At 45.5% G+C, this 27,778-nt stretch overlaps 1 protein-coding gene across 1 annotated transcript in view; it reads left to right on the top strand.

Moving 5' to 3' along the window:
* Positions 1-21,191, top strand: part of Cat (catalase) — a 31,144-nt gene extending 9,953 nt beyond the window's left edge. The window contains exons 3-13 of the mRNA XM_032903812.1: positions 156-266; positions 1,412-1,542; positions 3,096-3,200; positions 4,381-4,506; positions 7,057-7,248; positions 7,734-7,886; positions 12,010-12,148; positions 14,962-15,092; positions 17,999-18,106; positions 20,014-20,097; positions 20,355-21,191. Coding sequence (XP_032759703.1) covers positions 156-266; positions 1,412-1,542; positions 3,096-3,200; positions 4,381-4,506; positions 7,057-7,248; positions 7,734-7,886; positions 12,010-12,148; positions 14,962-15,092; positions 17,999-18,106; positions 20,014-20,097; positions 20,355-20,420 — 1,346 coding nt within the window. The 3' untranslated portion in view covers positions 20,421-21,191. The remainder of the gene's footprint in view (positions 1-155; positions 267-1,411; positions 1,543-3,095; positions 3,201-4,380; positions 4,507-7,056; positions 7,249-7,733; positions 7,887-12,009; positions 12,149-14,961; positions 15,093-17,998; positions 18,107-20,013; positions 20,098-20,354) is intronic.
* The last annotated feature ends 6,587 nt before the right edge of the window (positions 21,192-27,778 follow it).

The raw sequence follows: 27,778 nt of genomic DNA, 5'->3' as shown, positions 1-27,778 counted from the left end.
GCCTCTGGTTCCTGACATCTTCTCCCCCATTGAAGTGGAAGATCCCGGAAGGCTGGTGCTGGGCGCATGTTCCGTTTCTCTCATCACAGGCGCCTGTTGAGGGCCTGAAGCCCGAATGATGGACCTGTGCTGAGAGTTTCTGTCTCGCTCATTAGGTGCTTTTGGATACTTTGAGGTCACCCACGATATTACCAGATACTCCAAGGCAAAGGTGTTTGAGCATATTGGGAAGAGGACTCCTATTGCCGTCCGATTCTCCACAGTCGGTAAGTCAGTCTGTTTGCATGCCTCCTTTGGTCCCTTCAACCCACACTTACAAACTCTCAAGGAAAGCATACTAAGAAAATAGGAAATTGTAGCCTGTTTTATTGTATAGAAAATATCTGGAGACATTCCGGAAGTTACTTACTGCTCTGTCTGTTGAGCCATGGAGGGGCTACTACTGCCGTTTTCTGACGTTTAGAAAGAACTCTATAAGAGAAGTATGAAGTGGAGTTCTAACTGCTTTTTGCTGAGAATTAAGTCTAGAGCAACTTAGCATAGGTAACTTACTTATTATATATATATATATATGTGTGTGTGTATGTGTGTGTATTCTAACATATAGATTAGTCTTCTCTGCTATGCTCTGTGTTTAAACAAACACACAAACCATACTATGTAAAAATGAGTGAGATAAAGAGTACACCTATGCCTTAACTAATTTCTTAATACTAACTTTATGTCAGTTCACTCTTAAAATTTTTATCATTTTATGTGTTTGGATGTTTTGCCTGCATACATACCTGTATACCGTGTGGATGCCCGGTGTCATCAGAGGCCAGGAGAGGGTCTCAGACTCTCTGGAAGTGGAGTTACATGGTGTGAGCTGCTGTGTGGGTGTTGGGGATTGAACCTGAGTCTTAACTCTGCTTAAGAACAGCCAGCGCTCTTAACTGCTGAGTCATCTCTCCAGCCCACACAACTCACGCTTTATTACTCCAGTCTTAGTAAACATTTTCTTAATTACCTGTTTCAGTGGATAATCTTGTCAGTTGTTGGTATATATATCTTATCACTCTCACTGCATTCTGTTGTCTGATTTCTAGACCCAGTTAGTAGGTAGGCCGTAGTTAAATTGCACAGATATTTAAATACCTAACCTGCTTCTAGGAATTCTGGGATTCCAGGAATCTACTTCTGCAGGAAGTGGATTGATGATGGCACATGCAATGTTTTTCTATGGTTTATGGTTTCTGGCTGCAATATACTTGGCTGTGTTCCATTCCTCCATTTGAATCTTCCGTTTAAATAACTAATTTGCTTCCAGGAAGTGGACTACGGATGGTAGATGCTAAGTTCCTCTGTGATTTATGGTTTCTTGGCTGCAGTGTACTTGGGTGTGATTCATTCTTCCGTTTGACTCTTCCAGCTGGAGAGTCAGGTTCAGCTGACACAGTTCGTGACCCTCGTGGGTTTGCAGTGAAATTCTACACTGAAGATGGTAACTGGGATCTTGTGGGAAACAACACCCCTATTTTCTTCATCAGGGATGCCATGTTGGTAGGTGTTGGGCTGTTTGGTTCCCTAAGTGTTGTTGATTGTATTGATGTCCAGTTTTCTTTAGTGATTGGCATTTGAGGATAAGCCCTGGAGAAAAGAGAATGTGGATTGTTTGGGTTGCCCTTTGTCGTAGAGCTTTGTTTTTATTTTTTTTTCTATGATTTATTTATTTTTTATGTGAGTACACCGTTGCTCTCTTCAGACACACCAAAAGAGGACATCAGATCTCATAACAGATGGTTGTGAGCCACCATGTGGTTGCTGGGAATTGAACTCAGGACCTCTGGAAGAGCAGTCAGTGCTCTTAACCACTGAGCCATCTCTCCAGCCCCGTCTTAGGGTTTTATTGCTGTGAAGAGATACCATGACCAAAGCAACTCTTATTGAGGAAAATGTTTCATTGGGTCTGGCTAGCAGTTGCAGAGGTTCAGTCCATTATCATCATGGTGGGAAGCATGGCATTGAGACTTGGCGCTGGAGAGCTGAGAGTCTACATCTTGATCTAATGGCAGCCAGGAGGAGACTGTCCCATATTGGGCAGAACTTGAGCATAGAGACTTCAAGGCCCACCCCCAGAGTGATACACTTCCTTCAGTAAGGCCACACCGTCTCTAAAAAGGCCACTCCCTATGGGCCAAGCATTCAAACACATGGATCTATGGGGACCAAACCTATTCAAACCACCACACCCTTTAAATTTTTTCCCCCAGAATTTAGTGTGTGTCTGTAAGAGCAAATGATAATTGCCATTAGCCTTAGATTTGTCATGTCAAGAGTAACTGACCTGGTGGGAACAATCCATGATCCAGCTTCCATTGCAGAACCTGGAGGATTAGTGAGGACAATAGAGGATATTTCTCTCTCTCTCTCTCTCTCTCTCTCTCTCTCTCTCTCTCTCTGTGTGTGTGTGTGTGTGTGTATGTGTGTGTGTGTATGTGTGTGTTATGTGTGAGTTTGTTTCTGTGAGTGTGTGTGTGTGTGTGTGGCATAAGGTGTGTCTGTGTGTGTATTGTATGTATGTATGTATGTATGTATGTATGTATGTATGTATGTGGTAGGTGTGTGTGTGTGTATAATATGTATGTATGTGGTAGGTGTATGTGTCTGTGTGTGTATGTGTGTTTGTGTGTGTGTGTTTGTGTGAGTGTGTGTGTGTGAGTGTATTTGTGTGAGTGTATGTGTGCTGGGTGAGTGTGTGTGTTATGTGTGTGTGGTGTATGATGTGTGTGTGTATAGTATGTATGTATGTATGTGGTAGGTGTGTATGTATGTGTGTGTGTGTGTGTGTGTGTGTGTGTGTGTGTGTTTGGTGGTGGTAGTGTTTAAAGAGATACTTCAGCTCTGAGTGCATTTGACACTAGAGAATCCAAAGAATTGGTTGTATGTACTGAATTAATTTCATTTGAAAGTTTAGCAATCTAAGTTTATGGAATTGTGTTGACTAGAATTATAATTCATAAGGAAGCCACAGACAGTATATGATATAAACATATATAATTCTTACAAACAGCTTTGGAATTTTTATTTTTGTTTTCTCCCCCCCCCCCATTTAGTTTCCATCCTTTATCCATAGCCAGAAGAGAAACCCACAAACTCACCTGAAGGACCCTGACATGGTCTGGGACTTCTGGAGTCTTCGTCCAGAGTCTCTCCATCAGGTGAGACCCCTTCTTCACTATTAAGTCGCCTGGGATCCTGGCATTGCTGATGAGGCCTTGTAATGTGTTCTCATGCTTGGGTTGTTTTATTGGATTTGGCTTCTGTCTTTTTGGGGTGCTTCTTCAGATTTTTTTGATCACCAAGAGTTAGGAATAAAGTCTAGTCAGGGGTCAAGCCGGGCTGTAGGGAAGCGAGAGGAAAGCAGTGAGAAAGCCTTAGCTATTAAAATAAAGTTTGAGAGGCCGCCCGTGGTGGGCAGTGGGCACGGTGGGCACAGTGAGCACCACCACGACGAACAAATATGTGATGGAGAGGTGGGACAGATAAAACACGGAGCGGTACATGCGCTGTGGAAACATGACAGCAGTGAGGACCGGGTGGATGTGAGTGGCCTGCACTGCCACCTGAGGCCCCGGCGTTGTCTGTCTGTGGTCTGGGCTACCTTTGAGGGCCTCGTCTGAGTCTGTAGTCCTACTGTGGGCAGGGGCCATGTTCGTGGTCTGTGCTGTCTCAGAAGCCATGTGGAAGTCAGCTCTGACTGACTGAAGAGCAAGGAAGTCGCCTTTGCAGTGACATTGGTGATTGCAGAGACATAGTTGAGAAGGAGGGACATGGAAGGATTTTGTGACAGTCCCTACTCTCACCCTGCCCCCAAAGTAACAGCCTAAAAAGGAAGACATCGAAGAGAAGGAAATGAACTCTCCGCAGTGATGGCTGCTGTCAGGGATGCTGTGTGAGGGAGGACTCAGCTCTAAGGGGCAGGCCATTGGGACTTTGACCATACTCCACTGAGTGTATGGGCAGCCCACATTGGACTTGTAGTTTTAGTTTTCTTTTTTTATTAATTAGTTATTACTACTATTTTTAAACTTTGTTTTTGTTTCCTTTGGGGGAGGTCTCAAGTGTGGGGGGCAGGCATGGAAGGGCTGAGAAATGAATGCAGGATGTGAAATTCCCAAAGACTCAGTAAGACTTCAAGTTAAAAAGATAAAGAGACAGAATCCAGACTTGCTTTAGCATTCCTTCACCGACGTCTTGTCATTTTCTATAGGAGAAATCATGATAACCCATGGAAGTTAGAAGGTGTGTTCTGTGTCCATAAGGAATTTTCTGGAAATGCATGGATGTAAAAACCGTGGGATACCTTTAAATGGGAGGATTTCCGATTGTGTTCCTTAGGTTACTTTCTTGTTCAGCGACCGAGGGATTCCAGATGGACATCGGCACATGAATGGCTATGGCTCACACACCTTCAAGCTGGTTAATGCGAATGGAGAGGCAGTGTACTGCAAGTTCCATTACAAGGTACAGGGTGTCTGGACAGAGGGCACACGGCTCCTACACACCTCTCTCTACCTCTGCTATAAGCCTGAGGTCTCTCCTGCCCTTCTCTCACTTCCACCCTAGGTACACAGAATTGATATAATTGAACAGCACCATGAATATTTTGTTGGCCACCAATTTAAAGAACAAATTCAGGCCGCTCAAATTAGAGCTGTGTGTAGTTGGCTGCTGGTTTCTTCCTTACATGTAGTTAGAGGCTGGGGCACATGGCTTCTGTCTTTGGTATGATCTTGGCTTATATTATAATATGCAATATTTACCAGTTTACTTGAGAGGGTTATCATCATTCCCTAAGCACATCAGAAGGTTAAAAAACTTCTGTTTCTAAATATCGTTGCTAAGCTAGGAAGAAGGAGGTGGGTTAATGACATACGAAGTCTCCCTTCTTTCTGTGTATGTGGTACTGGAGTTGAACGCAGGGCGTTACACATGCTCAGAAGTACTGTGCCACGGAGCTGCTGCATCCCCAGCACCTTTCGTGTTTTGAGGTGCACAGATTAGCCTTGGACTTCCTTGGTAGTCTTGCTGGGCCTTGAACTTGCAATCCTCTTACCTCCGTCATCTGAATAAGCTGGGCTTCCAGGCCCACATGACCAGGCTTAGTTCCTCTTCCTTTTAACGACATCTCAAAGGCATATTTTAATACTTATTTGAAGCTATTACAAGCTATTTAGGTGTATTAAATGGAAGACATTTCTCCTTTACAACTTGGATCAGAGTTAAGAAAACAGTTGATCTCTGGATTTATAGCTGTCACAGAGAACTGTGTAAGGTCACTCAGGGCAAGACTCAGTGACTGTGGGGGATACTGACTGAGCCTAGGCAGAAGCCTTGCAGGTATGCCAGTCTAAACTCAGATCTTCACTGTCCTGGATAACTGAGATTGGATAGATTGTTGGAAGTGCTTTTCATTGTAAAATTGGGATGCAACTACAGCTGCCCACAGGCCTGAATGAAAAGATTGCTTATAAGTTTATTCAGCAGAGAATCCTGAGATAGAGTGATATATATCTATATATCTATATATCTATATCTATATCTATCTATATCAGTATATGAATTTACTCGTTCATTTGTTTATCCTGATTTATAGGTACTCTCTTCTAAACATGAGAGATTTGGTTAAAATCATAACAGTTTTGTACTGTTAGGATAACATTGAACATATTGGGTCACCTGCAGATGGTGACCTTCATTTTTAAACCCTGAAGTTGCCTTCCCCTTTGCTCCCTTCCAGAGTTGCTTTTGCTAAATGTTTCCGTGACATGTGTGTTCAACCAGTTGACCAGGACTAGAGATGGGAGTGCTGGGGAAGTGGCATCATGGTTTTGAGTATGTTTGGCCTGCTTGGAAAGGCAGAATGCTGATTCTTGCCTGCTCAGAGAGAATTGGCATAGAGCAGCTACAGTGAAGCTCATGGTGGCTTGATGAACTATGATTCTATAATTTCTAAAAATAAAACAAAAGCAAGACAACAGAGACAGAGGGCTGACAATTTTAGGAATTTTTTTGAGCTGTTTTAAAAACGGGAATTAGGTTATTTCCAGAATTCCTTGGTATATATCCAGGTCAAATGATACTGGATGTCCAAGAGGCATGTGCACCCTTGTGTTTTTAAAGAGTGTCCATCATATGGTGAGTGGATTAAGAAGATGTGATGCAGTGGACTTCTGTTTAGCCAGAAGAATGGGGGGATGGAGGGAGGCAAGGAGTCAGGCCACGTCTTTGTGACTGTGGGTGGAACAGTAGACCACTGTGCTAAGTGAAATGAGTCAGGCATAGAAAGACAGATGTAGAATGCTCTGTTTCATTGGTGGGATTTGAGAATTAGAAATGCTGGTCCTCAGAGTCCAGGGTGAGCAGGGGGGCGGGGGTGGGGTGGGAAGCTGGCTTAGTCACAGCTGGGAGGATCAAGTTTAGTGAGCTGTTGTATGTGACTGTAGACGGCCACTGCACTACATCTCTCAAAAACCTGGAAGAAAGGATTTCAGTGTTTTGCTATAAGGGAATGGTAAATATTCTCCATTAATATGCATAGTTTTGGTGTTTTAATGTATTAGTTAAAAAGGAAGTGAATTATCTTTTGCTTATTTTAGTGGATTAGAATTTATCTTTTTTAAGACAGTTTTTTTCTCATTAAAAAGTAATAGCATAAAATTTCAAATGATATAGAATACATAAAGGGAAAGAGGAATAATTTAACATTGAAAAGAATTGGTATAAATACATATAATTTCTTGGGGTTGGGGATTTAACTCAGTGGTAGAGCGCTTATAGCAAGCATAAGGCCCTGGGTTCGGTCCCCAGCTCAAAAAAAAAAAGAACATAAATAAATATAGTTTCCTATAAATTTATTAGTGTTGATTCTGAACAATAGACGTATGATTTAAGGAAAATATCATTGTGTTACCCAAATGGGCTGTGTTGCTTAGAACCCTTCAATGAAGTACTGGTTACATTTTGTAACCTCTTTCCTAAACTCCATATGAGTTTCTTACTTTCACTCTGCAGACTGACCAGGGCATCAAAAACTTGCCTGTTGAAGAAGCAGGAAAACTTGCACAGGAAGACCCGGATTATGGCGTCCGAGATCTTTTCAATGCCATCGCCAGTGGCAATTACCCATCCTGGACTTTTTACATCCAGGTCATGACTTTCAAGGAGGCAGAAACCTTCCCATTTAATCCATTTGATCTGACCAAGGTAAGGAAGCAGCAGCTGTATTATTTTGTAAGATCTCCCTGTATCCTCTTGCTGCTGCTGTTGCTGCTGCTACGACTACGACTGCTATTAATAATAATAATAATATAAATTATAGCCGTGAATCCATTGTGACAAGAGCAGGCTAGACAAGAGGTGGTGACTCAGCGTGCCCTATGCCTTCGAGTGAGTGCCTCACCTGCACTCCTGTGTTGGGAGCTCACTGAGGTCACTTTAGAGCCTTCCTGTGTTATTAGCAGGGGACAAGTTTTGAAAGGCTAATTTACTCTGTTTCTGCACCAGTGTCAATATTTACCACTTACTATTACAAAATGATAAGGCAATCACCTGAAATTCTTATCATGTTTCTGTTGGGTTAAGAATTATTTTCACTGGCTTGATTATATGTGAAAATTGGTGTTTTCACGAGGGCCTTTCAGATCCGCCGGCTGACTATCTGGTAATTATGAATGTGACATTGTTTTCAGGTTTGGCCTCACAAGGACTACCCTCTTATACCAGTTGGCAAACTGGTCTTAAACAGAAATCCTGTTAATTACTTTGCTGAAGTTGAACAGATGGCTTTTGACCCAAGCAACATGCCCCCTGGCATTGAGCCCAGCCCGGACAAGATGCTCCAGGTAAGCTAGCGAGATGACACGTTCTGAGGCAGGTGTCTGACTGTGCACACACATACATGTGCACACGGTGCGTAACTTGGCATGACCATTTATGAGGAATTACTAGACCTTTCACTTGAATTTTATTTGAGGTGCTTAATTCCTGTGAGGTCACTTGGAGGAGACATCCTTTAGATGGTCATTCTTTAGTTACACCAGTTATAAAACACGTCCATAATAAAGTATCTAACATTTCAAGATGTGAACACTTGATTTTGGAAAAAAGATATAATAGTAATGATTCCATATTTTAGAAAAAAATAGCATGGCTAGCTCAACCTATGAGGATTAATGAATTATTAGAACCATCGACACCATACCATACCCATTTCCTATTCCAAGCGATGTTTCGGAGATATTTTCTATCTCTGGAAATGGCTCTGTGGATGATTTTCATTAACCCAACTTGATTAATGGCAGTGGAATGGCTTAATCATGTGATCTCAGTAGGCATTCAGCACCCTTTAAACCGCTCTCTAGGGCGCTGTGCCAAGAGGTCAAAGAGGGAAAATTCTACTTTGGACTAGGAATCAATAGGAAAAAAAAATTGGCTTAATAATTGCTGTGCAAACCAATCTTCTGTGTGTTTAGACTGTGAACACTAAGCAGGGGTTAAAGGTCAGACCTTAGATCAGACCACAGCGGTTGAAGGTTACTGCTTACATAAGTTCTGATCCCTGGCAGGTGTCAGGCTCCTTGGAGAGCAAGCTGAGGTTCTCTATGTGTCTGCAGTTCTTTGCTGTGGCACTGGGGACATCTGATATTGTTTTTGAAAGTCAGTTGTCCTTACCGTAGTTGAGTAGTGCCCTGCTAGGTGTGGTTCTGTGAAACCCTGGACAACCATGGTATAAGGCAGAGAGAGTACTATGATGGATGTGGGACGGGGTCACACAAAGTTCTAGGGACAAGATGGCATTTGAAGGCTGATTTTCCGTTCAGCAAGTGACACAGACAGTAGAAGGCATGAGGACAGGCACAGAGGTGTGCTGCGTTGAGAATGTCTAAACTGTAGTAGCCACTCTGTCCTGGATGAGAGGAATGGAGCGTGCACTTGTTCACCAACACTGTTAGAGGAGCCTTTAGATGTTGGACATCGTGCAAGTGTCTGTTCTGGGAAGATAGAAGACTTTCCAGCTTTAAGAAGCACAACCTGGTAGCTGTCAAGGAGAGCGATTCTTCTCAGTGATGGTGGCAAAGGAAGGAGCTGCAGGTAGGGACAGAAAGGGAACTGGAGTAGCTAGCGTAAGCTAAAAGCAGACAGACATGTTAGCGGCTTGGTTGGTACTGGGGAATAGAGGAAGTGCAGCTGTGTAGCCTGCCCACAGCCTTCCCTGCTGGGTGGGCTCAAGGGATCTGAACTGTGTGATTGTGGAAATAGCAGGGTACACCGGGTCATGAAGTCACCACGGCCAGAGCTCAGCCTACAGAATACATACTGATGATGAGACAATGGATTGAAAAATACAAAATATAAGATGGCCCACAGTCTTCCTGAGAGTCCGTTTCACCCATGTTCGTTGGGACCACAGTGACACCTGAGCAGATATCAGGTCAGTCACACAGTAAAGCAAACTGTGAAGCCCAGGGTGAAGCAGCCACAGCCATATTCTGTGCAGTGAGGGAAAACAAATGTAAGCCAGGCACGGGGCTGGTATTTAGCCAAATATTCTAATTCTGTGGTGCATGTGAGGAACCATGCAGTTGGGGAAGGACTGTTGGGTTCCGTTAGCTATTTGGTGACCAAAGGTCAAAGGTTGTTTGAGTGGATAAGGACTGTAATCTAGGCGTCCTCAGGAAGATTATTTATGGGAATACTGGGGCAGAGAGCTAAGAAGACTGTAATTACTCCTGAGGAGAGTGAGCCCTGAAGCTGGGCAGTGAGCTTTCCTGTGTGGATGGGCAGCATCTTTGTTTACATTTAAACCAGGTCATATTAATAAATCTTCAAACTTAATCCAAAGCGGTAAACCAGAGCATCATGAAAGGCAGACAGTAATGCAGGAAGCAGACTGTACTGGGTGCCCGGCCATGCAGCTGTGCGGCCTTTCTTTGCTCCTGTACATGGTCATTTGTCTGCTGGGATCTGGAAAGAAGTTGGACGGGTTGCTTGAGTGGGGCAGAGCTGTTGGTCAGGTAGAACAGTGGTGTAAAGGGCAAAGCCTTGGGCCCGGCCTCCATGCAGGTCACTGTCAGAGTGAGCGCTCACTGCACCCATCTCTCGACCTGTCTGTGTCACCTCCACTCATTGACAGGGTTAGGGTTGCCAGCTTACTGTAAAGCGAACAAACCAGAGTGGAGTACACCAGAGTGGGGTGCTAAAGCACTGGTTCTCAACCTGTGGGTCGCGACCCCCTCGGGATCCAATGGCCTTTTCACAGGGGTCACCTAAGACCATTGGAAAACACAGATATTTACATTACAATTCATAATAGTAGTAAAATTACAGTTAAGAAGTAGCAACAAGAATAATTTTATGGTTGGGCATCACCACTAAATGAAGAACTGTGTGAAAGGGCTGAAGCATTAGGAAGGTTGAGAACCACTATGCTAGCCGCTCCATCCAGGAGCTACCCGAGACTCTGTTATAGCCTGTCGATGCCCTCGGGCCATTCAGGAGCTACCCATGACTGTTACAGCCTGCCTGTTGATGCCCTTGGGCACGGTTTCTGGAGCGAGTGGAGACAGCCTGCTCAGGTCCAGTCACACTTGCATGACCAGACGTCTAAACGTTACCTAGGTGATTCGGAGTGATTGTGGGGGAAGGCTTAGTGAGCAGCAGTGTTGGCAGAGTTGGTGGGACTGCATTAAGCATGCAGATGTGAGTGTTTGTTACAAAATAACTGCTGTGTTCCTCTTCTCTACCTCCGTGCTTAGTTTTTACTTTTTTTGTTTGTTTGTTTGTTTGTTTTTTCTTTTTTTCGGATCTGGGGACTGAACCCAGGGCCTTGCGCTTGCTAGGCAAGCACTCTACCGCTGAGCTAAATCCCCAACCCCTAGTTTTTACTTTTTAATGCTCATTTAAGAAATGTAGTTCAATTTTAAAATTTTAAATCAATTTAAGTTAGCATACACATTAATGAGTTTTCATTAACATACACGCACACATATATGTATGTATATATATTATTCTTTGTTTACATATACATATATACCCTTCCCCCTCTGCCCTCCCTTATATTCTTCCTTTGCCCTCCATCTTCCCTTCCTTCTCCATACTGCTCCCCCCAAATCCCTTCTGCTTTTATGTCGCATTTATTCTATTACCCCCCTATTTCTTCCTTCTCCCTACGATCTCTTTTCCCCCTCTCACAGTCTCCTTTCTAATTTTTTAGCCCTTGTTTTTGTTTTGCCATCTGTAATTAGGAACCGAAGAAGGCTTTCTAGGACTCAGGGCAGTGATCCAGGCAGTGGAAGAATTGCTCAGAGTAAAACCTCGTATGCTGAGAAGAGCTCAGTGATTGGTTAGTGAGAGCAGTGCAGAGCCTCCTGCTAAAGGGAATGCCAAGATTGTTCTCATCCTGCCTTGGGAAATATGAGGCGTGATTTGCATATCCTGGTTAGCCTCAGACTCATTACCTGTGGCCGTGGAGGGCCAGTGGTTCCAACCACAGCTTTCTTTGCATGCTTGTTAGTAAATCTCAGAATGCAGAGTGTCTAATTCACCACACTGTGTGGGAGGTGCATCTCTGAACAGTTTCCACACGGACGGCTTTGGAGAATGGTGCTGTTTTAAGGGCAAAGGCTCAAGTCTTCCCTTGGAGTAGAGGCTGGGGAGATGGAGAGTTACTTCAGGATTCTGTTGAGGTGAAATGGGAAATATCACACCAAGGCAGTACTGTGTCCTGGGGGGCGGGTAGGCACCGTTGTCTAGGACAGATGTGAAGTGATGGCCAGGTGGCAGGGGTGATTAGGGGTGGCTTCTTTAGGGAGATGCACTTTCTAAGTGGGAAGACTCTTGACTCTGCCCAGCAGAGCTGGGCAAGGTTATGCGGTATTCATGTGCTTTGAATTTTAGGATGATGCTCATAGTTTAATTCCTATTTCTTACGTGACTGTTCTTAATGTCTATTGTGTATTACTGTAGGGCCGCCTTTTTGCTTACCCGGACACTCACCGTCACCGCCTGGGACCAAATTATCTGCAGATACCTGTGAACTGTCCCTACCGTGCTCGAGTGGCCAACTACCAGCGCGATGGCCCCATGTGCATGCATGACAACCAGGGTAGGCCTGGGTATATTTGACTCCTTCCCTGTAAAGGCAGAGAGAGCATGGGACTGGGTGGGCAAGGATGGTAGGCCAGTGGCCCTCAAACCGTGAGACTTCCTGTGCTGTGACATGTTCTATAGGCACTGACAGCACCCAGATCCTCAGTCAGGAAGTTTTGAGCTGCCCGTCCATGGTCTCTCCTGGTTTCTGTCCATTTTAAAAACATCCTTGAGAGTTCCCTCCTCACATTGCCCTTGGTGTTTGTCTGAAGTAAAAGGCTAGGAGGAGGGCCTAGCACAATGGCTGCTGTGGAGTGTATCCAGCCTAAGCTACAGGATGTGCAATTCCTCAAGTCACTCTTACCCTTCTGAGACCTTGGAAATGCAGAAGCACAAAATTCATGCTTTTGCCTGAAGTTGGAGGGCCAGCTTTGACTGGAATTTGAAAGGGAAGAAAGAGAGAAAGAAAATCAAGGGGGTCTCTCCTTCCGTGTTTTTTGTCCAAGTCGAATCTACCTAAGTCATCTACCAAGATGACATTCTCCTGCATTTGAGTGTTTAGGGTTCATTTGTCAAGTGCATGGCTTTCCCATCTTACCTTCTGAAGCCAATCCACAGACAGCCTCAGGTCTTAATTCTGGTTAGCCAAGCAGAGAGATTTGTTGATGTGTTTCTTTTAATCTTCCAGTTTAATGAGTATCTTAGTTTTTAATCACATGCCGGGAGCCTGTGTTTAAGTGGTAACTGTAGAAATAGATCTCTGCGGAAGTTTGACCAGTGATGTCTATTTGAAACCATTGCTATCTGTACAGAAATCAAACATGGACTGTTATAGGGTCACCTCCAATAAAAAAGAACATGCGTACTCTAAAGGCGACTTGGACTATAGAGGACAGAAATCCATTTAACAGTTCTAGAACCCATAGGCCACGACCTTGCCTTGCTTTTTCAGGGGCCATTTTCCCACATTTAATTGTTTTGCATATGCTGTTTTGTGCTCAACTGTCCTGTCCTTACTCCCAGGTCTCCCTGGTATTTACTGAGTGTGCATGCTTTCTGCCAAACTCCAGTACGTCTAGTATTTCTGCTCCCTTAAGGCTCGAGGCATGGATCTGAAGTAGTAGATACTCTGTGTCTGAATCCTGCCTTTCTGGTCTTCTGGGCTTGCGTTCTTTTCCCTTCTTCAGTGGTCCTTTTGTTATTGCAGCTGTGCATGACACAGATGTCCTTGTTTATCTTGAGTTTCATTTATAGTTAATTATTTCACGTTTACATCCCACTGGCACGCTTGTGAGAACGTTGCTCTGGGGCCAGTGTTGAAGTCCTCTGCTTGATTTTAGAGCGCATTTGGGCTGTGCTCTGGAAATTCTCATGAAAGAGCTTAATTGTTTCCAGTTACCAGTACCGCCAGGACAACTCCCTCTTTTGGGTAAAGGTCAGAATGTACTTGAAAATAGAATTAAAAACCTCTCAAAGGGTGAATTCCATCTTGTGGCGGTTAGCTGTTGAAGTCTTTGCTTGCCATAGTGATGCAGCTGCCCCAAGGCTACCCACTGAAATGAGTGACTGATTGCCACAATGGCTGGCATGGGGCTGTTTTTCTCTGCACACACCCTGGCGCCTCGATCACTGTGATAGGCGGCATCTCCTAATTATCCACAGTGGATAATCTGTTCCGGAAGGGAGCCATGAAGTGTTCCAGCCACAGGCTGCTTCCTGTTAGCCACTTCTTATGTTCCTAGGCATTGTTTGTACAGGCAGCCTGAGCTCTGAGAGTCAAGCTTCTGCTCCTACCAGCCAAAGCAGTGTCCGTCTGGAAAGTAAATATACCACATCAAGGGGGCAGTGAGGTTGCCCCGAGGGTTCAGGGTACCTGCTGCAAGCTCGGAGATGTGAGTTCATTCCCTGGGCCCCACATGGTGGGTGGAGGAGAGAGTTGACTCCCACAAGTTGTCCTCTGATGTCCACATTTTTTGTGGTATAAGTACACCTGCGTGCACGCGCGAACACACACACACACACACACACACACACACACACACACACACACACACAGAGTAAATAATAGTTAATAAAAAATATCACAATGAGGAAAAGCCTTATTTTTTATTTCAGAATCATGAAAGATATATAATTATATCTGCCAATATTTTGTCCAATAAATCGAGATAAATGAAAACTATCATATTACAAATACAGATTTTTTTTTCTTTTCTAAGTGGGGAAGGTAAAGATAGAATTGGGGGGAGCATTAGAAACAGCTAAGTAGAGATGTTCCAGAATCTTCAGGCATGTGAAGAAGAGTTTTGTCACGTTTTCTCATGGAAACCGACAGAAATGCTGCAGCTTCTTCTCCCCTCGACCCCCACCCCCACCCCAATGCAGCAGCCGTGAACTCTCAGAGCTTCAGATTAGGTCTGCAAATGAGGGGACAGAACTAGGCTGCTCTTCACAATTGAGTCAATGTTTAGATGGAGCCTGCATCCAAATGAAACTACATTGTCTCCGGGCCTGATCCAGTGGCAACCCCGTCAAATCTCTGAAGAACCTTCCAGTAAGCACCAGCAGGTGTTGTAGACAGGGACCTTTGAAGTGCTGACTCGGATTTGAGACCCTTGCACTCAGGCTGAGAGTGAGGCAGCCCACGTGCGCATGTAGACAGAGCCTGCAGTTAGGCCTGGGAAGAGAGGAGCCATTTCCCAGCCTGGGGTGTGTCACTTCTGTACCTGATGTGTGTGTGTTCCATTACCGCGGGGCCTGCTCCTTCCCACACTGATGACTCGTGTGCATTGGTCGGTTCCCTAAGAATGTCTCTGCTTCCTTTTAAAGGTGGTGCTCCCAACTACTACCCCAACAGCTTCAGCGCACCAGAGCAGCAGGGCTCGGCCCTGGAGCACCACAGCCAGTGCTCTGCAGATGTGAAGCGCTTCAACAGTGCTAATGAAGACAACGTCACTCAGGTAACGGCTTTATCGGCTCCTCGGTGGGCACTTGGCTGGTTTTCCCGTCAGACCTCATTACAGAGTCCATCAGTCTCATTATATAGCTCGGCTACTATATAGACCAGGCTGGCCTAGAACTCATACATACCACCCTCCTTACGTCTCTCTCCCAAGTGCTGGGACTGAAGGCTTATGTCCTCACGTCTGACTTTCTGTCTAGTGCATCTTGAATTGAATCCAAAGAAGACTTAGCGCTACCAGCGGATCAGTGTCCGTTGGCTGGAGCCACAGAGCTGTCATGCTTCTCTGTCCATTTCAGACATGGGGACTCATCCTTGGTCCCCCAGCTTTATTGAAATGGTGAAGTTGGTGATGCTGGGGAAAATGATCTCCTGGGACTCTAAGAACTGGGCAAATGAGACATAAACATCCCGACAGAGGAGCCCATTTCCCAGGGACCCGGTCACCCAAGACAGCCTCTGAGGGCCGGGAAAACAGTTCTTTGCCTGCCTTGGGTTTGAATCCCAATCCTGGAAAACGCAGAACAGAGCTGGCAGCGAGAGGGTGTGGGGTTCCACTCAGGGCTCCTGGGCAGCTGGCTCTGCTGTTCTGCAGGTGTTCCCGTCTGCTTTCCACTACTGGTTGCTTGTTTCCACTACAGCTCCCGACCCCCGCCCCCAACTTCTGCTGCTTCTTGGCCACGCCCATGGCTGGCCGACCCACTCTCTTTTTCTGATGTTTTTCTTCTCAGCTTTTCTCTTTTTGAGCACCTTTCACTCTATTTTTGTCATAGTTGAGAGAGAATCTGATGGCTGTTTTTACCCCAGATTCATTCACTGGCCCCGGATCACCCTGCTGCTAGCTGCCCTGGGTCAGGTGCTCACCTGTTTCCAGTTATCTGCCCGGAGGGCTTTTCCAGTGGATGCTGTGGGAGGCTGTGTGTGGGCTTGGATGTGCTCAGTGTATCTTCCACCACACCCAGCCAAAGAAAGAGAAGGTAGTTGCTCTGGAGTCCTGAGTGGAAGTGTTCTGTAAAATCTATATTTAAATTTTTATTTTTATAAAATATTTTTATTTTCTCAGTTTAAAAATGTAGATTCCAAGTGAAATGTTTATAAATACATAAATGGATTCACTGTGAAGATGTTTTTGTTTGAAAGGTGTGCGAGTGTGTGTGTGTGTGTGTGTGTGTGTGCGTGTGCTATTTTATTGTGGTACAGAAAGCCCATTTAGGTAAGCCTTTTATAGTAAGGTTTTATTTTTAGAGGTGTGGGGACATCAAATGTATTGCAGTATAGCCTGGGCAATCAAGGGTTTGCTTGTATGAGGTCATGGTAGGTACAAGGCAAGCCTATACAACTCCTTTAGGAATGAGACTATCGTTTGTACATGAAGGTTTGCTGGGTGAGCTTTATTATGGCCTTCCTCATTTTAGTGAGAGGTTTTATCATTATGTAGGACCATGTTTATAACTAGCCATGACACTGGTATCATGGGTTCAAAGCACAGTGTTGCAATAATAAAAGTCCTATAACCGATACCTAAGGAGGGAGCTTCATGTTCAGTTCCCTAAAAATGAGTCATGTGGCCTCTGGCTCATATCAGGCCTATCCTCTCGTGAAGAACATTGGAAAGACGGATTAAAAGCTTTGAAGAGGGACTGGAGAGATGGCTCAGTGGTTAATATATATAATAGTGGCTTCTTATTCTTGCAGAAGACCAGGGTTCAATTCCCAACATCCATATGTGGCTCACAACCATCTAAAACTTGAGTTTCACGGGCTGTGACACCCTTGTCTGACCTCCCGGGCACAGGCAAGCATGTGGTGTATATTCTAATACAGGCAGGGGAAACATTCATACACATAAAAGAGAACGAAGCAAGGGCTCGTGGCAAAGCTCAGAAAAGCTGGAGGGAAAGAGTTGTGTATGCGCAGGTAGCCTGCTAACAGAATCCCTGAACCATTGACAGTCAGTGCCTGTGAGAAGCTGGCTGCAGTGACCACTGGAAATGCTTCCAGAAACCCCTTTTAGGGCAACGAGACGGCTCAGTGGTTAAAGGCGCTTGCAGCCAAGCCTAACGAACGGAGTTTGATCCCTGGAATCCACATAGAAGAAAGAGCTGATACCACAAGTTGTCCTTTAACATCTACACATGTGCCATGGCATGCATATGTGTGCACATGCTTGTGCATGCTAAGTAAATAAATAAATATAAAAAGATCATAGAGGGCTGCCTACCTCCTCCCCCTCCAGCTCTCCCTCCATCCCTGCCTGCCTCCCTCCCTCCCTCCATAGACAGACTATATCACTGCACCCCCCTCTCCCTCCCTCCATAGACAGACTATATCAGATACTCTGGAAAGGTACTGCACTCAGCTGAACAGGCTACCTTTCCGTCCCAGCAGTGAAGGGCGAGTCACAGTAGCAAGTAGAGGTATACGGGAAGTGTGTGCCCTGTGGGAGTCTGACCAGTATTTCCCCCGTGAAGGGGTTATGCCTCCCAGGAGTTAAAGTTCAAGTTGTAGGTTTTGTGGGTTGCAGAAAGTTACATCTGGTCTCAACATAGCGCCGAGGACCAGGAAAGTGCGCCATGTTGGAAATACTGCCCACCAGACTGAGCACACCCCTTGGAAGGGAGCAACCAGTCCTGAGAAAATTGGACACACACACACACACACACACACACACACACACACACACACGCGTACACACATACATACTTGCACGGATACACAGAGAAGAAAACCGGTTATAAGCTATTACCAACAAAAGAATTCAAAATAAATTAATTCAACACAAATGGCAGTTTTCATTATAATTTTTTGGTGATTTTAATTGTGCATTTCAAATGTAGACTCTTGGGTGCGTTTTATTCATGGTAAGATGGTGGTTTTGTCTTTTGCCCTCTTGTTGCTGAGCAGGTGCGGACATTCTATACGAAGGTGTTGAATGAGGAGGAGAGGAAACGCCTGTGTGAGAACATTGCCAACCACCTGAAAGATGCTCAGCTTTTCATTCAGAGGAAAGCGGTGAGTCTGGCTTTGCTAGCGAAGGGTGACACCTGCTGGCTCGTAGAGGCAGTGCAGCCGTGTGGGAGAACCCTAGCGTCAAAAAGCGGTTTCTTGGTTACCTGAGCTGAGATGATGCTTTAGACAGAGTAGCAGTTCTCAGTCAAAGTCCGATTAGCTTGTCTCGGTGTTTTGTCTGGTTGACACACACCCTCATTTTTATCTGGTTTTCCAGTGTGTAGAAATTCAGCTGAGTTTAGAGTGAATTCTTGGGTGTGCTGTTCAATTCAGCCGTAGTCCGTTCTGTGTGTGGTGGTCAGCAGTGCCTCTGCTCTCGTGTCCCTTAAGCTTTCAGAGGATGCCGGGTTTGAAGCCTGTGCCAAGGTTCATCACCATGAGTCTGTGACGACTCTTCAGACAGATAGAAATTTGCCTCTTTTCTAGAGTGAGTACCCAGCTATCCCCCAAAGCAGGCTGAGTCAAGGTGCTGGGATGTGTCTCATTGAGCTACCGGAAGCCCTCTCTCTGGCTTCTAGATTTTTGGTTTGTCCCAGAAGAACATTCATTATGAACTGAGTACCCTTTCCGTCCCCATGTGTTAGTTGCTGCTACTCTGATCATAGGACCACTACCTGGAATGTTACAGAGCCCAGATCACGAACCAGCAAAGAGCCTGGTGGCTGCTCTGGGGGATGGGCAGAGGTTTTATCTCTCGGTCCTGAGGAGAGCAGGCAATGCATCCTTGGCAGACTCCTCCCATATGCCGAAACTCTAAAGGCTGTTTGTTCCCGGTGCCCCGCCTCCTTTTCCCTGTCTGCTGGGGCTCACCCAGTGGCTGTGGATCCTTCATGGAGTTGCCTGGCATATGACAGTGTTGTGCATCATATCAATGGAGGCAGTGCCAAGTCTGTCCTTTCCCACAGGTTACTGACTGCTTAGGTATCCACCGTGGGGCCAGCTGTTTCCTGGCAGCTGGTACAGGTGTTGTACTCAGGTGTGTCTTCGCCATAAGACGCTGGTCGTTTGCTTTCTACCTCAATAAGAGTTCCTGAACCTTTGGTGGTATTTAGTTTCTTACAGTTCAGCTCAGCTGTGACAAGAGTCCCTGGAACTTGCTTCATCACCAGATTTAGGGGTGAACCCTGTAAGAACCCCTTCCACTTTAGATTCAAGCGAGATAGCTGGCACGTGCAGGTTCCGACTGCTGTCAGGGTGCACAGGATCCTCTGCCAAGTTTGTTATTTGCTAAGATGGCTCACAGGACCCCCTTCTCCAGTATTATCTGCTCATCAAAAGGGCATCCATCTCAGAACTCACCAATGGATGAGACGCACGAGCTTGATGTGGGAGGGAAGGGCGACCAGTTCTCATGTCTCTCAGCCATACCAGCCTCTCGACACCTACGGGGAGGCTCTGAGAGCCAGGTCATACGAGGGCTTTCATGGAAGTCTCCCTACCTAGGCATGGCTGGTCAGGTCATCAGCTATGACGTGACTGGACACCATCTGTAGGCTCAGGGTGGAATTGGACGTCCCACCCTCGAATCCTGTGCTCGTTGCATCTGGTCCCAGCTCTGTCCTGCAGCTCACCAGGTTTCCCATGAACCATCTCAGTGGCACATGGACGGCAGTAAATTCCATGGGCTTCAGGGATGGAGGATGAAGACCAGATGTGTTTCCATGAGACCACATAAGTGTAATTGTCTTGTTCATTTAGAGAGGGGGACATGGACGCGCAGATAGGTGAAGTGGCTTCTCTGAGGCAGCTCAGCCCATAGACTGAAGAATTTATACGGGACCCCCAGGTCTTTCCCAGAACCCGAAATGACCTGTTGAAATGTCCTTCCTCCCCTCCCCAGCCAAGCACAAGACACTGGCAGTCCATGTAGGGGTGAGGAGATGCTAATGTGTATCTTCCTTTGACTCCAGGTCAAGAATTTCACTGACGTCCACCCTGACTACGGGGCCCGCGTCCAGGCTCTTCTGGACCAGTACAACTCCCAGAAGCCTAAGGTGAGCCCTGAGTGGTGTGGCTGGTAGAGGAGCCCATGCTGGGCGCGTCAGATATAGCTGGGTTTCCACTGCCATTACTGCCTCAGTTCAGCTGTTGTGAGGTCTTTTCTTTGAGCCCTAAGGAACTTGCACAACACATACGCTTCATTTTAGCCCCACACAATATGAAATCGTTCACGGTGAACTGACTTCTGAGTTGTTAAGAGAAATCCCAAGTGCCTAACTTGCTGGTCTCGTGTTCTCTTTCTTTGACACAGAATGCAATTCACACCTACGTACAGGCCGGCTCTCACATGGCTGCCAAGGGAAAAGCTAACCTGTAAAGCGCGGGTGCTCAGCCTCCTCAGCCTGCACTGAGGAGATCCCTCATGAGGCAGGGCACAAGCCTCACCAGTAATCACCGCTGGATGGAGTCTCCCCTGCTGAAGCGCAGACTCAAGCTGACGTCTTTAAAACGATAATCCAAGCTTCTAGAGTGAATGATAGCCATGCTTTTGATGACGTTTCCCGAGGGGGAAATTAAAGATTAGGGCTTAGCAATCACTTAACAGAAACATGGGTCTGCTTAGGACTTCTGTTTGGATTATTCATTTAATATGATTACAAGAAATTTTTCTAGCCAGAAACATGATTTGATTAGATATGATATATGATAAAATCTTGGTGATTTTACTATAGTCTTATGTTACCTCACAGCCTGGTATATATACAACACACACACACACTCACACACACACACACACACACACACCAAAACACACATACACAACACACACATACACTACACACACAGAACACACAACACACACATGCACACACACACCCACACACACACACACACACACGAATGAAGGGATTATAAAGATGGCCCACCCAGAATTTTTTTTATTTTTCTAAGGTCCTTATAAGAAAAACCATACTTGGATCATGTCTTCCAAAAATAACTTTAGCACTGTTGAAACTTAATGTTTATTCCTGTGTAGTTGATCAGATTCCTTTTCCCCCTGAAATTATGTTTATGCTGATACACAGTGATTTCACATAGGGTGATTTGTATTTGCTTACATTTTTACAATAAAATGATCTTCATGGAAGGATGGTGTTTGATTTCTTTCAACTCTGTATAATGTGAAACACAAGTTTTGTCTGCTGTAACAGTGAAAGTGCCAGCAGCCAGAGGACTCCGTGCTGTCTGTCCGTGGTGCTCGTCTTGGGATGACCTTCTGGCGCACCGAGTCGGTGTCCTGAATTGAAAGTTCCTATATCCTTGCTTGCTTTTCGGGAGTCTGAAACCTCCAAGGGACTGGAGCAAGAGCTCACACCTTAACAACTTGCACTGCTCTTCCAGAGGACCTGAGGTCGATACCCAGTGCCTGCGTTGTACGGCTCACAATGCCTGTAGCTTCAGAGGACTCTGAGGTCCCTGGCTGTCAGAAACAAACTGTCCTTTACCGCCACTTCCCCCTGTATCTGAGCAGACGTGAGACTGGTCTGCCTGTAGACACAGAAAGCAGGTCTACCTGTTTACACCCAATGCTGAGCCCTATTGGAGCAGGAGCTTACTATATATAGTTCTCTACAGTAAGTTTGTAAGATAAGCTCTAAAAAAAATGAACACTGTGTGCTGGTAGGAAGGAGAAATATGTATAATGTCAGGGAGTTAGGAGCTACTCTTCTGCCTTATTATAGTTTATTTTCTAACATAAGCTGGCAGTTAACAACCGTGCGTTACAGCATGTTCTCTCTGTCTAACACAGTGGTTCTCAACGTGTGGGTCATGACCATCAGACAATACGCATTTTTGATAGTCTTAGGAACAGAGATACCGCTCAGTAGCAAAATTACACTTAGGAAGTAGCAACAAAAATAAATTTATGGTTGGGAGTTCCTAAGACAATCAGGAATACGTGCTTTCCAATGGTTACGACCCACAGGTTGAGAACTGCTGGCCTAATACTTTGAAGTATCTTCTGTTTTTTCTGTGGAAACGTCTTGTTGTGGGATGATGTCACAGGTGAGGCAGGTACAAGATAGAAGGAGGCCTGTCATTGGACGAGAAGGAAGGATGGGCGGGAGAAAAGTTTGAAGGAAGAGGAGGACTGGAACAGAGAGCAAGAAGAGGAGGAGGGTCAGGGAGAGAAGCCATGGCAGGACAATATGGCAGGTGATGTTAAGATTCTGCTCTGTGTATTTACAGGTTGATATTGTTCTCAAGGGATGGATGGTACTGGGCTTTGTATGTTTAGGTGGGCAATTATATCTTATCAATTGGGCCAAAGGTTATTGTGCTGTGTGTTCTTTTATGTGACTGTTTGAGTGTAGGAAAGTGTGAGGTAGTTGGAGACACTGGGCCACTGCCGAGGAGTTGGGATGTGTTTCCGCCAAGACATCTAGCAGATATCTTGGGGCACTGTGGTGCTGAACCTAGCAGGGTAAAAGACAACTATACTTTTTTATTTTTTATATTTTTGCAACAACATCTTGTGACTTTCAAAGATAGAGACACTGATGAGGTTCACTTCCCTCATTAGGTTTTGTTTCCTGTCTCATTATGGCGTGCTGAGGTTACGCCCTAAGAGCTGCACAGCTGAATACCTAAGGAGGATGTAGAGAGGGACACTATACCTCGGTGGCCACACACCGTCGTGGTCACTGTGCTGTCCAGTGGCTTCAAACAACAGTCGTGGTGTGTTGGCCCCGGGCCTGGTTGGTCGGATCCAGGCTGGTGTCACCTGGGGACAGTCTGGTTAGTATGGCTATGTCACGTGTCTCTACTCTGCTGAGACCCATAGTGCTGGTAGAATCAGGAATGTAATCTGGGTTGCAGGAGCGCCTCTCCCACCTTCACGTCATGCCCACTGGTGGTTCTCTGGTGAGGCAGAGGTGTAGAATGAGGAGATTTGCTGTGGAGAGGATCTGAGTTAATGAGCTGACTAGCACTCCACCAGAGGACTCTCCCTGCTCCCATTCTACACCCCTGGGACCTTCCATCCCTTGACTGAGCCTTCTCACTGTCTGTCCCCTCGTCACACCCGCCTTCCCTTCCATTCTGAGGCAGGTTTTACTTTCTTTTGCTTGTTTTTATTTATTTTTTTGAGTGTGGGTGTACCCATGTGCTCCTATGTACAAGTGTGCATGCATACTTGTGCATGTATGTGTGCTGTGGTACACATGTCGAGATCAGAGGACAATTGGTCCTCTTTCTGCTGCAGGGGACCCAGTGATTGGCCTCGGCTTTTCAGGCTTGTGGCAAGTGCCTTTATCCACAGACGCCACTGCTCTGGTCTAGAAATAAGTTTTACAGTTTGGCTCTTTCTTGGCTTCTCAGGTCATGAAAGGATCACAGGCTCAGAGAGACAAAAGGTGAAAAGCCTCTGAGCTTTGAAGGATGGGAAGGGTTAACATGAACGGATTTTAAAAGTTACAATGAATTTTAAACAAACGTAAGGCACCACATATCAGCACTCTAAAGGCTTGCTGGGAAGCCATACTGCAGGTATGTGGAAGTGTGTTTTCTCTCATTCTACTGTTTAAGCAAATTTGGTATTGTCTGGTATTTTGATCTTTTCTTATTTCTTGTTGGCATTGTTTACATAGAATAGTGCCTTAGACGATATAATCTCATTTTCTGTCCTTTGATGAAGTCTAACCTGGGCTACATCTTTACATAGGACACCTGCTTCCAAGAGTGTGGTGGGCTGAATGCTGGAACTCCCAAACGTACATCCTGGAAACTGAATGTGCCCTTATTTGGCAAAGAGGGTTTTTTTCCCAGTATTTATTCATTTAGTGTGTGTGTGTGTGTGTGTGTGTGTGTGTGTGTGTGTGTGTGTATACATATACACTGTAGCTGTCTTTTGGCACACCAGAAGAGGGCATCTGATCCCATTACAGATGGTTGTGCGCCATCATGTGGTTGCTGGGAATTGAACTCAGGGCTTCTGAAAGAACAGTCAGTGCTCCCAACCGCTGAGCCATCTCTCCAGCCTTGGCAAAGAGTTTTTGCAGACATCTTTAGGTTATGGATTGCAAGGTGGGAACCCCCTGATAATCCAGGCAGGCACTCCAGGTGACAGTGCAGAGAGGAGAGAAGAAGCAGTGTCTGCAAAAAGCCGGGCCTAGACCTCTGTAGCCTCGAGCCAAGGTAGTCACCGGGAGCTACAGAAATGATGGTGACTTGTAGAGAAATTTAATCCAGCAACATGGCTACTCTGGCTGGAATACAGAGACACCTTTAATCCCAGGAGACAAAAGTAAGCAGATCTCTGAGTTCAAGGCCAGCCTGGGATAGACAAGTTGCAGGTAAAGAAAAGCTTAGGTCCAGGTGTACATGCCTTTCATCCCAGCACTTAGGAGACAGAGGCATGTGGATCTCTGAGTTCAAGTCAGTCGGTTCAGTGCAGTTCAGAGCTAAGGAGCTGGGAGTCAGTCATTTGAGTTCAGTCAGTTGGGAGTCAGTGCCCTGAGTGCAATGCAGTGCGGTTGAGTTCATTCATGAGTTCATGAAGCTCAGTGCAGGTCAGCAGAGGCAATTGAAGCCAGAGAATAAGAAGGAGCCAAAAGATTAGAACAAATTGCCAGAGTTAGTTTGAGGCCAAGTAGAACAATTAGGTGAGAAACTGAGAGAAGCCAGATTGAATCAGTCAGCTTGGTGAGGAGTTTGGGCCAGAACAGCTGAATTGAATCAGCCAGCCAGAGTTCAGAAAGAACCAGACTGGGTGAGCTTATGCAGCGGAAAGCCTCCGAGATGACAGTTACATTAAGTGTAATTAATCATACAAATAAAAGCTACTTTTACAGTGGCTCTGTTCCTAGAGCCTATGGATTCAGTGTGGCTGTGGGGGTGCCTTGACTTCTGGTCTCCAGCCTTGTCAGGACTCACTGTGCACTGCTTTTGTCTTAAGCCTCTGACTTTGACAGGTTGTCATGGGCAGCCTGAGAACGGACAGCGTAGTTGCTCTGATGGTTTTGTAAACTTAAAGTTTTATGGGCAGCTAAGGGGTTATTTCGGTCTCTAGGTTGTTTGGTGAGCTGCCTTGTGTTAGCGGAGAAGCGTCTCTTAGCCATGTGGTACAGCTCACTGTGGCCTGTTCTGTCCACCTCAGGCCTCACCCTCATCCTCTTCTTGGCTCTGCCATGAGTTGGACAAAGTCTGGAAGCTCTCAGTTAGCATGTACCCCTCGGATAATCCCTTCTTTCAGTTGACTTGGGGCTTTGTTTCAGGCCATTAACATGGTACTTGGCTCCAGAGCACAGGCTCCAAATGTAAAATGTTGGGAAAATCAAAAGCCAAAACCAACGTGAACAACAGCTGACCTCATCACAGCTAAGAGGTGGGAAGAGGAGACCAAGTGCCTGTCCCAGGTGCAGCTTCAGCTCCGTTTCAAGAAATTTATCCCAAAAAGGACTGAAAGTCTGTGGTTCAGATCTGTTTGGTTTTACTGAAAGAAGTTTTCGTTGTTGTTGTTGTTGGTTGTGTGTGTGTGTGTGTGTGTGTGTGTGTCTAATTTCTAAATAAGACAATTCCCACCAAGAAATAATATACAACCTTAAAAGAAGCGAAGTACAACACAAACACCATGAACTTAAAACAAAAATGAATTTATTGGGGTTGGAGAGTGTTGTGGTAAAAAAGAAAAGCAGAGCGATCCGTTCAGTGGTGGCGTACCGGGAAGTCGCTCTCTCACTAGTTCTGCTCCATGGGGCCATAGGAACTAGCACTAATGTATCTCAGCGGCTCTATGCTGCCCCCCAGGTACCCTGCCCCGGGTGGTCCACGGGCCGTTCCAGCGTGGCCCCTCACCACGCTGCTTTTCTTTCACCCACAGTTCTCTTGGGGGTTGTTACCACACCAGGCATGCACATCCCTGTTCCGTGGCGGGCTTGGTGTGTCCCGCCACCGCACCTTCTCTTGAACTCAATTAAGTCACCACATGAAAGAACACACCACGCAACAACCTCTGATCCAATTGATAGGATATAATTTGCCCATCTAGACAGCACAAAATCCTGTACACACCCATCCCTTAAAAATGTTCATAATAATCTGTATCTATGCACAGAGAAGAATCTTTTTTTTTTTTTTTGGTCTTTTTTTTTTTTTTTTTTTCCGGGGCTGGGGACCGAACCCCGGGCCTTGCGCTTCCTAGGCAAGCGCTCTACCCCTGAGCTAAATCCCCCACCCCCGAGAAGAATCTTAGTATCTGCCGCCATGGTCTCCCAGCTCAGGCTCCTTCTCCTCTTTCTAAAACTTTTCTCCCGCCCATCCTTCCTTCTTGTCCAATGAGAGGCCTCGTTCTATCATACCTGCCTCCCTGCATAGTGACATCAACCTATGGGAGAGACCTACAAGGTACGATCCATACCAGTTCCAGGGAATCTGACCCCTATGGGCACCGGGCATGCATTCGGTCCATCTACTTGCAGCCAAGACACTCATACACATTAAATAATATAACTCTACAAAAGAAAAAGTCTGTGTTGGTCCCATTAGCCCTATTTGGTAGCAGTTGGAATTCTTATTTCTTAGATTTTGGAGGGAGCTTCTAAAATGAGCCATCAAAGGTCCTCAGGCTGCCGAATTGAACAATACACAGACATTTGAACATGTTAAATATTTTATTCACATTGTTTATAAACTATGTCCACCTGGAAAACACACGAATCCAAAAATAGATTATGTTACAGTAATTCACATTTTTTTTTAAAAAAAAAAAAAACAACAAGTTAACTTTTGAGGTTAAACTCTAAACATGGAGGTCTTCAGCCTGCATTGCTATTCAGTGCCTGTCGCTAGACAGTCCCAGCTCTGGGGAAGTTAGGGTTCAGGGCACTCTACCATGTTGCAGGTCATTAACACCTTGCGTGTATGCCAACAGCAGACGAGGAAATGTCAGTGCAGACTTTAACCCATGAGCAGTTATTGATGTAAATTCACTGTTCTTATTTTTGTGAAGAGAATATGTTGGGATGTTTGAGTATTTATCAGGACAAGTCAGGAAAGAGATTGACATGTTCTCCTGTCGTGGCTTGTTAGAACATTTTCTGCTCTGTAAAGGTTTAACATCTTAGCCTCAGAGAGAATCAATAAATTCTGATTTGAACACATTGACAGTTTGAATCATAGGCACTGCAGTGATTTAGAAATGAATGCACATGTGTGTTGACTTGGTCTCTGTAGATCTGACACTAGCCACCAGTAAGGAGAAGGGGGCGACAATTTCAGTCCCAATGTGACTAATTACAAGCATGTTAAGTTCAGAAGGATTGGCCATGGCTTAAGTGGCTGTGGCTAAGTGGTCAAAAATGGTGATCTGGCTAAGAAACTTATTACTAACTTAGGCTATATCCAATTAGGTCCCAGTTTAGTGGCTTAGCTTTTTATTTTTATTATAAATTTCTATGGAATATGATTGTGATAACTTCAAACCTAAAGTAAGGAAGTTGTACATCTCATCCTCTCCTAAAAACTAACCACGGGTGAGCTGCCTCAGTTGACCGTTCAGAACCTCTGGAATGGGAGGACCATGTGTCCTTAACGGCGTAACAGGGCCCTCTTTTGAAACAGCACCCATAACACTGGCTACCTTGGCTCCAAACACTTCATTAAGAAAACAATGTCCCACCAAGTTGCCACAAGACCATCCCTTCCTCCCCCTAGGGATGAAGACCATTGCTTAAC

Source organism: Rattus rattus, chromosome 5 (assembly GCF_011064425.1).
Source record: "Rattus rattus isolate New Zealand chromosome 5, Rrattus_CSIRO_v1, whole genome shotgun sequence".
Classification (NCBI taxonomy): Eukaryota; Metazoa; Chordata; class Mammalia; order Rodentia; family Muridae; genus Rattus; species Rattus rattus.
Note: the sequence above shows the minus strand (reverse complement) of the source record. Positions and strands in the feature narration are given on the sequence as shown.